The 11,488-nt window shown below is 38.3% G+C and overlaps 1 protein-coding gene across 1 annotated transcript in view; it reads left to right on the top strand.

The window, feature by feature from the left end:
• Nucleotides 1–11,488, top strand: part of Magi3 (membrane associated guanylate kinase, WW and PDZ domain containing 3) — a 192,090-nt gene that overhangs the window by 134,890 nt on the left and 45,712 nt on the right. The window contains exons 7-8 of the mRNA XM_021159113.2: nucleotides 6,738–6,795; nucleotides 8,698–8,729. Coding sequence (XP_021014772.1) covers nucleotides 6,738–6,795; nucleotides 8,698–8,729 — 90 coding nt within the window. The remainder of the gene's footprint in view (nucleotides 1–6,737; nucleotides 6,796–8,697; nucleotides 8,730–11,488) is intronic.

Genomic DNA, 11,488 nt, shown 5'->3' with positions numbered 1-11,488 from the left:
GGTTTTTTGTTTTTGTTTTTGTTTTTGTTTTTTTTTTTTTTGGTTTTTCAAGACAGGGTTTCTCTGTATAGCCCTGGTTGTCCTGGAACTCACTTTGTAGACCAGGCTGGCCTCGAACTCAGAAATCCACCTGCCTCTGCCCCCCAAGTGCTGGGAGTAAAGGCGTGTGCCACCACTGCCTGGCAAGAAAGTAGTTTTAATTCATATATTTCAATAAGAAAAATCTCATTTTGAAAATAAAAAGGAAAAGGATAAATTCATGGACATTAGAGCCATCCAGCTGCTTGATAAGCCAAGAATAGATTTACTTCTTCGAGTCAATTGGGAAAATGCATCCATTTCTCATACAGAAGAAGACAGTTAGGTTACTCAGGTCTCTCCTGTCCCCAAGTAAAGATACTTCTTGGCTATGACCCTACAGCTTTTTTTCACAAGTTTTTTTAAAGGACATCTTTTGTTAAGGTATCTACCTTTATTTTAAATATATAGTAATTGATGCCAAGTAATGGGTGGCACTTGGGAGGCATAGACAAGCAGATCTCTGAGTTTGAAGCCAGCCTGGTCGACAGAGTGAGTTCTAGGACAGCCAGGGCTATATAGAGAGACCCTGTCTTAAAAAAACACAGGAAAAAAAAAAAAAGAAGAAAATTAGTGATTGTAATAGTCTGCATTTAGAGCCTACCTAGTCCCACCTTTTCAGCAATCCACTTTCCTTTTTTTTTCTATTTTGAGACAAGTTCTCACTATATAGCCCTGACTCACCTGGAACTCTCTGTGTGGACCATACTGGCGTCACCTGCCTCTGCCTCCTAAGTGCTTTGGTAAATGTGCCACCATGCTGGGTATAGAACTGCTTTTCTTAAATTTGTCAATATGATGATTGTCCATTTCAGTAGTGCCTTCGTAGCTCTTCTCACAGCTCTCCACAACTTTGTTAGCGTTGGTCATGGCTTCTGTCCCCTTCAACGCCTTCCAAGACCATATTTTAGCCTTTCACTTCCTAACATGTCAGTGTTCCTAAGCTTCTGTCTATTTTTCACCTTTCTCTATTCACAGTTTAAGTAATCTTATCTATTGCCATGCTGTTCACATGGTGCCTGACAAATGTTTATCTTCCTATATTTATCTGTTGAATCTAGGTTCATATGGCTTCTTAGGTATGTCTGTGAAGGTGTTTTCAGAAATGATAATCCTCTCAGTTGTTTGAGTCATAACTGATTGTTCTCAGCTTATTCCTTATAGTTTCCCTAGTTTTTTTGTTTGTTTGGTTTTGTTTTTTACAGTTAAGAACCAAGTATAGCATTGCAGCTTTTAAAAACTTTTTATTTAATGTCTACTTGTGCTAGACATGGTATTAAGACATTTTTAAATGCCTCTTTGGTCTCCTAAGTTCCTCTAAATCTTTTTATATTTTTAATTTCTACAAGCATGTCCTCATATTAGTTATTAGTAAGTACTTGGTAATATGCTATAGTAGGTAATCTTTGTGTTCAGCCTCGGTGGATTTGACATGAGTGTGTCAGTAAGGATGTTTCCAGAAAGGTTTAATCTTTCTGGAAGGAGAGGGAGATCACCCAGACTGAGCTCCAGACTGAGTAAAAGGGAGAAAGTGAGCTGGATGCAAGCTCCTCGGTTTGGAAGCAGCTCCACCAGCTGCTTCATGTTCTGCTGCCATGCCTTCCCGCCAAGATGGACCATATCCTCAAACTGTGAGGCAAAGTCAATCCATCCTCCGCTAAGTCATTGTTGTTAGGTATTTTGTCACAGCATCGAAACAAGTAATTGCTCATCTATCATTTTTATGCCAGAAGAACTAGAAACTGAGGACCACGAAGGCCTCCTGTCCTACTCTTTCCTTCCCTCAGTCTCCATAGTAACCAGATTTCACTTCCTTATCTCTGCTACATGCCCATTCCCATCATTCCTACTACCAATGCCTTAGTTCCAGCCATTGTAATTCATTGCCTACTCTATTAAAGGTTTTCTTATTTGTCTACTTTTGTATCATACTATTTTATCTGTTTCTTCCTCTGTTATTGATGGTCCATATCTTTTACAAATATAAATGTAATCATGTCACAGTCCCACTTAATCACTCTTATGATGGCTCAGTGGGTAGGAATTTTTGCTGAGTTTGAGTTTCCAGCATCCATATAAAAGCCAGGCATAGCTACATTTCCCTGTTACCCAATCTTGTAAGTCAGAGATAAGTGGATTCCTGGATACTCACTGGCTGGCCAGCCTACTTAAAATGGTGAGCTTCATGTTCAGTGAGAAACCTTGTCTTTAAAAAAATAAGATACTTACACCCAACCATTGATTGAACTGAAGTCAGGGACCTCTGTGGTTGCATTAGGGAAAGGCTGGAAGAAGCTGAGGAGGAGGGAGACCCCATAGGAAGACAGAAGTCTCAACTATCCTGGACACCCAAGATCTCTCAGACACTGAGCCACTAACCAGGCAGCATACACTAGCTAGTCCTAGGCCCCCGACACATACAGCAGAGAACTGCCCGGTCTGGCTTCAGTGAGAGAAGATGTACCTAACCCAGAGACTTGAGGCCCCAGGGAGTGAGGAAGCCTGGCATGGGTTGGGGTTGGGGGATATTCTCTTAAAGACAGGTGGGGAAAGGAGGAATGGGATGAGGAACTTTCAAAGGGCAGAATAGGAAGGGGATAATGACTGGACTGTAAAAAAAGATTAATTTTTTTAAAAAGATAAGTTCATGTTTATTTCTTCTCTGTTCTCATCTAGCTCCTCTGTCTTCACCGGTGCCTAGCTTGTTCCCTTTAATCCTGTCTCTGTAAAACTCTCCCAGTAAAACCACCTCCTTCTTTCTCCTGTGTCAGCACTGCTTTCTTAAGTAGCCTCCCTCTCCTCACTCGCTCCTCTCGTGAGAGTTGGACATATCCTGTTCTGTCTAATCTTTCTTTGATTCGTTGTCACTTTGTCTGCCTCTCAATTAGACATCACTTTCAAACATGTCTACTTCCTTCCACAAATTAACTTTACCTTCATTGTTTGGGATTAAAGGTGCATACTAAGGGTGTGTGTGTATTCCAGCCAGAAGGATTAAAGGGGTATGCTAAGGGCTGAGCCACACCACAACTAGAAACAGTTTTTTTTCATTAAGTAACACAATCTTGGGGTTCACAGTGTGATCCTGCAACAATTTTGTTTTGCCCTGGGTTTGTAGCTGGATTGGTGTTTATGTTTCTCCTTTGGTAGCATGCATAGACCTTCCTATTTGTTACTGACTGGTGAAGGCTCTAGGCACCAGTTCTACATCCCAATGAGTTATGTAGCTGTTGTCTTCAGCAATGTGGCTGCCAGAGCAATCTTAATACTTCAGTATTCTTTGATCTGTCTGGAATGACTTCATTTTCTCTAATTTGTCTTTTTGGACTACTCAAACATTTCTACATTTAAAAGGCCTTTCTAATAGCTATTCTTAGATTTGATAGTATTCCTCCTGATGCCCTCTAAACCCTATTTTCAGCTTGTCATTTCTGTTCTATTTTTCTGTCTGCTCAAGAACCACATTGTGTTCTTAATATTTTTTAATAAAAAGGAGACAGAAGAACAGAAAGGAAGGAAAAAGAAAAAAGAAAGGAAATAGGTGAAATGATCCACTAGAAAATGTATAAAATCGGTAGGCATTTTAATCTATTACCACCTTCATTAGACTGTTACAGCTACCAGTGGTAATGACTTAAAATTATGAAAAGTAACTCAGAAGACAGATTGCCACATATGCTCTCTAAGGAAGGCTACATTTAATATGTCTGCTGCTAATTGGTTCAAGTGCTAAAATAGACAACTTCCAAGTTTATGCTGCAATATACTTCTGTTGATCTTTTCTCTTTTTTAAGTATTAATGCATCCTTCATAAAGTGTTTGATTTTTCTTCATTTCTCCAGCCCTCTCCAAAGACAAACATAAATCTAGCCATGGTTGTACAAGTGATCCCTACTCATCAGCGCTTGGTTTCTATGCTAGCTCAGGACAGTTTCTAATGAAGAGAAAAATATTTCCTTGATAATATACTTTGGCAATATTATGTATTCTTACAAATATAATCCAAAAATATCCTACCTACTTAATGGTTACTTGGTGATGAAACCTTATAACTATTAAATTGATTGCTCTTTGCAATACCAGATCAAAGTAAACTGCAGTATATCTCACTTCATATTTTTCTAAAGTTTCCACATATTTCAATTACTTCAATAATTTTCTAGATGAGGTTTTAGTTAGAGAAACAGAATCAATATACATGTATAGAAGATTTGCTCAGATGGCCTGTAACTCATAGGAGCCAGGTAGTCCAGCAATGTCTCAGCTGTTCTTGTGTGGTGCTGGAGGTCTAGAAGACCCATGGAGAGCCATTTGTCTTCAGTCCATGAAAGGCCAAGCTGAGCCCTCATGTCAGTAAAGGAGAACAACAGTCCTGGACATAGGAACACTCGCCAGTCAGAAGGAAAGGCTGGTGAGCAGTGCGGATTTTTCTCCCTTGGATCTCTTTGTATCATGGGAAACTCCCACTCACTGAAGAGGATGAAGGGAGCTCTTCCCCCTTCCCTTAGTCCATCCTGGAGTTGCCCTCACTGGCCTACCCAGAGGCGTGCTTCTTACTTAGCTGGCCCCTGGTCTCGTCAGGCTGACAAGATTAACCACCACTGTCTGCTTTCATCGTCCCCACCTCAGCCTTCAATCATATTCTTCAAAGGAGAACCATAAAACTCAATAAACTTGGAAACCACTGACTGATTATGTATGGAAAAACAAAACAAAACAAAACAAACAAACAAACAAAAAACAGTGTTGAAGTTGTGAGTGCAGATCTGGGAGTAGTTATGGAAGCCAAGAGGGGGAGTATGATCAAAATGCATTCTGTGTATTATGAAATTCTCAATATATTTTTAAAAACTCAAAAAGTGTACATATGTTAGAGAAGAGAGATGAGGTAATTGAAGAGTTTTTCAAGAGGCTAATAACCTGTTCTCTTTATTCTGAGTGAGGAATACATTTTTATTACAGTAAAAATAGTTTTATAGTTTGTCAGTTTATCAGTGGAATTTTTGTTTATGAAGTTGACATTTCATAACTGAATCAGTGGCAGAAAATCTTTTCATGTATTCTAAGCCTGTTTTCTGTCCAGTATGTTTTGTTTATCGCATATGCACTAAAAAAAGAATTGAAAATAAAGAGACCTGGGGCTAGAAAAATGACTTAGGTGGTTTAAAAGCACTGGCTCTTCTTGCAGAGGACCTATACTCAATTCCTAGCACCCATAGCTATCAGGAAGTCAACTTCTTAGGATTCTGACACCATCTTCTGGCCTTCACAAGCACACATGTAGGCAAGCACCTATAAACGTAACAGAATTCTTTAAAGTAAGTAAAGGGACAGAATATCATAATGTACAACAACTGTAGGTTTTTTTTTGTTGTTGTTGTTTGGTTTTTGTTTTTTAATTCCAACTCATTTGGGCTTGGTGTCACATGCCTATAATCCCAGCACTCAGGAGGCAGAAGCAGGTGGATCTCTGGAGTTCAAGGCTAACCTGGTTACATAATGAGATCATGTTTAAAAAAAAAAATGAAAAGCAAGTTTCTTACTCAGTAGTTCCTATATATAATTGGCAACACTACAACTTCCAACTAGGATCATCCCTGCCTGCTTTATCTATATGTGACTATTAAAAGGATTCTTTAAACTATTAGAAATCTGAATGTGACTTCAGTTTTTCTCATTGTATTAACTAACCACTTGAAATTAATAATACATCCTAATACTGTGTAAGATATTTGTTACCAAAGCAAATTACACAGATACAGATTACACAATGCACTGGTAATTAAGTTAGTTTTTTTAGATGCTCAGCTGAAGTTACCATAAGGAAAGCAGATCCTTCCTTTGGCTCTTAACAGATCTGGTCTGTGCACTTGAAATGGTAAAAGTCAAGGCTGGGTTCTTTGAGAATGAGGTCAGAACATAATAAATGATAATGTATAAAAGTAAAAAAAAAATGTAACAATTGGTGCTGCCTGGATAGGATTTAAAGGAACGTGAGTTTCATACCAGCTTTATGAAGCATCTTAAATAAAAGAAATATAACCAGTGATTTATTATAATAACTTGTATTTTTTACTTTATTCTGTATTTGTATGTATGTCTGTGTATAGCTATATGCACATTAGTGCAAGTGCCCAAGAGGACCAGATTCTCTGGGACTAGAGTTACAGGCAGTGTGAGCCTGATGTCCATGCAGAGAATGGAACTCAGGTCCTCTATAAAAGCAGTATATTCAACCCTCAGCCCATCTCTCCAGCCCCTAATAACTATTATCATGTCTTTTATTAAGATAAACACTTTTTAGTTTAATGTTAGGTTTTTGTTGGTTGGCTTTTTGCTCTTTGTATGTCTTATTGATTTGGTTTTCAGACAGACTTCCACGATGGAGCCTCAGCTGGCCTAGAACTCACTATTTAGACCAGGCTGGCCTCAAATTTACAGACATCCACCTGCCTCTGGCTCTTGAGTGCTGCAATTAAAGGCATGCACAGCCACACCCAGCTAAGGTCACCTTTTGTTCTATATCCTAATTATATTCTGAGATATACTTGCCTGATGAAGAAGCTACCCATACTGTGTGAGCCCTCAGCTTTCTAATTCTCAAATATTAGTTTAATAAGGTACATTCACTCACTGATTACTTTTTTCTTTATTTACAGAGCTTCCCTATGGCTGGGAGAAAATAGAGGACCCTCAGTATGGAACATACTATGTTGAGTAAGTTGGTTATTTGAGTTAATAGTCTCCCAAATGCTTTCCTTTTCCATACAGATCTAGGGAATTCTAAATATGGCACTTTATGTTTCTGCAACCTGATTTGCTGGTTATTTTAACTAGAGGAAGGAACACTTTTTGTGCTGACTTTTAGCTTTCGAGAAGCTGTCTTTGGGTTTCTCAATACAGAATATAAGAGAAAGGCCAGAGCATAGCACATGCCTGTCCTCCCAGTACTCCAGAGGGTGAAGGAGATTACTTGAGTCAGGGTTTCAAGATGAGCCTAAGAATGTAGAAAGACCCATCTCAAAGGGAAGAAGAGAGGGGAGGAGGAACAAGGAAGAGTAGGCTGGAGAGAGCAGTAAAGGAACAGAAAAACTGGTGAAGACTAATGGCTGGAGTAGCTATCCTCGCTACTGCATTCTTCAAAGAGGAAGGCATAGACCCTGGGTGAATGAATTCCCATGGTACTACTTTGTATATTTCCAAAAGCAATTAAAAGACCTTAAGGTCATTGTGATACACTAATTCAAAGTTTAGAGGTATATACTTAAAGGTATACTCTCTTTTTAGGAGATCTAGAAAGTGTAGTGTTCTTTCAAGGAGTGAAGATTGCTGCTAATGTGGCTGTTTAAACAGATAGGAACTGTGTATATATAACAGACAGGAACTGTATATAACAGATATAACGCCACTCAGTTGTCAGTGCTCATCTTTACTTCTGAGCTTTCTTTCCCCTTATCTGATTGCTACATTGTTCATACCACCGGAATTGCCTACTTTATGGATACTGCAGATGCAATTTTAACCTTGAGTGTTGATGTAGGAAATTTTATATTAAAAACTTCAGTGTTACCTAAAAATTTGGAGGAATGAGAGTTCTCTTTTTTCTCCCAACCATAAGGAAGCTCTGTAAATAAAAGTGAATTTACCTTATGTTGTACACTGTGAACTCCGAAATTGTGTTATTTCCTGGGGGGCGGGGGGGGGGGAGTGTTTTTAGTTGTAGTGTGGCTCAGCCTTAGTACACACCTTTAATCCAAGAACTTTTCAGGTTGAATATTGTAAACAGGATTAAATAAAGTCAACCATAGGTCAAAAAGGCAAAAGGCAGAACAAGCAACCAGTAAACATAGTATTATTGAGAAAAAAACCATAGAGAGTACGAGGGATTTAGGAGAATGGACAGAGAGATGCACAGGAAGTGGAAGGTAGGGACGTTGCATTTGAAGGAGGTTTTCTGAGACCATGTGAGAAAGGGGATTCATTCTGGGGCGTGTGTTGAGGAAGAAGATCAGCCAGATGCTTTCTCTGCCTCCCTAGTATCTGCCTTCTCCCTTCACCCTAGTATCTGGGTCCTGTGTCTTTATTAGCGAAATCAAACAATTGAGATTTTGTTAGAGAAAAGAAAACAACCTTATTTAACTAATGCTTGAGAGTTAAAAAAGCTGAGGGTACATTTTTCAGAGAATACACACAGTTAAACTTTCAATGACTTCATTAGCCAAGTGTATCTCAGTAGGTAATTAGGATACAAGAATAAGAACTGATATTAACAACCTTATTTGCAAAAGCAAAATGATACTATAACCTGGAAATAGAAAGTTAAAAGCATCTTCTAATTTTATGATTAATTGTCAATACTATTAATTGTAAACCAATACCATTTCATGGTAATTATCCCTAAAGTAAATATCTTTGACTCCCACTGTGGTCTGTAATATGTAGGTTGTTACTGCATCTCTGAGAGGCTTGAAGTGACTTCTTAAAAGCCAGTGTGTATCCTAAAGAACTCAAAGTTATCTGTGGGTATTTAATGTGCCACTTTGCTTCCAATGTTTTGCTTCCTTTGAAAATCTACTAATTTTGTTTCTATTGTGTTATTTAATACATTGCTAATTGTAGTGTGATATGCAAAGTACTCAGCAGCTCTTCTGGTATTTTTATTTTCCCTGAGGCATGTGTAGCTGAAGGAAGAAACTGGTTTTGTTGTTGATTTTTTTCAAGTCAGAGACAGATTTGGAGGCTGACTGAAAGGGCTGTGTGGGACTTTTCTTCCCCTTGCAGTTTAGCCTGTTTAAACTGGGCTTCAATCAACTATTATCTGCCAGGGACACTGCTGAACATTTCTGAGACAATGACTCTCATTATTTCCCCTTCCAAGTGAATTTGAATACATGGTCAGGAGGTGAAAGTCATTTGCCTGTTATAAAATCTCTAGCTGAATGACCTGGTTCCCATTAAGCAAGAATACAGCACTGAAGCAGCTTTAAGGCACACCCTGAAGTGACCCACTCTGCGTTGTCATGGAGGTGTGTGAAACCAGCTAAGTAAGATACAAGTGACAGCGCACGGCTGATCTCAGAACGAGCTCATTTACAGGAGGATAATTCATTAGCTTTAGAAGAACAGACTGTACTCAAGATGCACATTAGCGTGGAGTCAGCTGTGCTACAGAGTGTGGCTTCAATCCCAGATTAACTGGGTTTTGAATTTCAACTGTGGTAATCTGCAGTGAGTTTACTGGTGGAGATAAAGAGCTGTTACTTGAATGGCTATTCTTTGGCTCTCTTAGATTGTCAGACCAGATGGCACCATGATTACTTTTGGCAGGAATCTTGTAGTAGTAACACTAGCTGCAGTGGCGGTTTTTCGGTCTTCTTTTTTTAGGAGGGTGGGGGGGGTATCTTTAAAAAGAAAATTGTTCTAAAATGTAATGGCAGGCCTCCTATATAAATATTTAATTTAAAAAGTTTTCATAAAAAAAAAAAAGCCACAGCATGCTTAAAAGGTTAAAGAACTCACAGTAGACTATTTTCGTCTTCCACCATGTTAGTCCCTGGGATCAGTGGCAAGCACCTTTACCAACTGAGCTGTCTCAGGAGACAAGAAATATTTTCATATTGTCCTAGTTGTATTGCATTAAGAATTGTAATGCCCAACAATCAAAATATATGTCTGATTTCATATCTTAATATTCTTCATGAATTTGTTGAGATAAATTTTTAAAATCTAGGTATTAAACACAAAATTGTAATGCAGGTGACATTGCAAGTTATATATTAGGTATTTAATCATGCTTATCTAGCTGCCTTCCAAACGTTTTAGTGACTTTTTAGTGAATATTCTCCTCCCATACTTACAAAGTTCTTTACTTAGATGGTGTCTTTACTCCATGGTTAGAGAAATAAATCCATTCATCTTAATATGTGCTTATAAATAACAAAGTGAAGAGTACTTCACTGATTTTTCTATATGGAGGGTAGCTTTTTAACATTGTGTAATATAGTAGATGCAATGGATTTCTCCATTAAATCTTACATTCTTTTATCTAAGAACTTTCACTTGCATGTCTCTACTCTCTCCTTGCACACATCACAAAGGATAGAAATACAAATCACTAATTTGTTGTTGTTGTAAACTCAGTGTGGCAAAATGAGTCATTCTAGCTAATGATATAAAAGCCAGCCAGAGCTCTTCCCTGCTCAGGACTATTTCCTTCTAAGTACTAATCTTTAGGGGTTTTTTCCTTAAGAATGTTAAGATTTTCATCTGTTGAAAGTTAATATGTACTAGAGTGGGGCTGGAGCAATGGTTCATGAGTTGAGAGCATGAACTGCTCTTCTAGACAACCCTAGTGGGTCACAGCTGCCTATAACCCAAGCTCCATGAGCTCTAGTGCTCTCTTCTGACCTCCAAGGGCACCAGCACACATGTGACGCACACTAGACACATAATGTCCAAAGGACAAAAAGCAGTAACATCCTTGGCTATGACAGTTGCTTGTTTTACTATGTTCCTCCTTTCCTTATTTTTGCCATTAATAGCACATGAAGCAAAGGAAACATTATTTGCGTCCCTGTTTATATAATATAGATTGTATAATAATTGATCTATATAAAGATAATCATATCCTGAAATTCTCATGGTTTGATATTTAATTGTTGGTGTTTGGTAATTTCGTTTCATGTTAAAGCAGATTTTAGTGGAAAACATCATTTGGCTAAAATATCTTTGCACTGTTACATGGTAGAATATGATCACATTAGCCTCTGAATTATGCCTCATCATGGTTTAAAACATTTTTAGTTTTCATTCTTTTGCCACAGCACAGTTCTTAAGTTACTGTCATTTAAGTGGCTTGCCATAATATCAGTACTATAGTCCCTATATAACACTGGAAGCCTGTAGATGACTGAGGACTACTGGGTAATCACCTGCCCCAAGGCTCCCTTAATTTTTCTGCTTTCCTTCAGAGTTCTAAGCTTTCAAAGAGTCAGTTGTGAATGTACTCAGTCACAAAGGCCCACTAAATTTGTTTCATTTATTTAACTGATTTGTTATGCAATTGTGAAGAAATTAAAGTGTAAAACCAGAGTTGTTCTGAGAAAAAAAAGTCATTTTCTTCAGTGGTGCTAAATTTGTGTGGGCAAATCTGTAGAAAGATAATGAAGTCATGTACTTTATATTCTGATATTCTCAAGAATAGCTTGATAGTAGCCGGGCATGGTGGCACATGCCTTTAATCCCAGCACTCAGGAGGCAGAGGAAGGTGGATTTCTGAGTTCGAGGCCAGCCTGATCTACAAAGTGAGTTCCAGGACAGCCAGGGCTATACAGAGAAACCCTGTCTCAAAAAACCAAAAAAGAAAGAAAGAAAGAAAGAAAGAAAGAAAGAAAGAAAGAAAGAAAGAAAG

This window comes from Mus caroli, chromosome 3 (assembly GCF_900094665.2).
Source record: "Mus caroli chromosome 3, CAROLI_EIJ_v1.1, whole genome shotgun sequence".
Classification (NCBI taxonomy): domain Eukaryota; kingdom Metazoa; phylum Chordata; class Mammalia; order Rodentia; family Muridae; genus Mus; species Mus caroli.
This window is presented reverse-complemented; position numbering and strand designations above follow the sequence as displayed.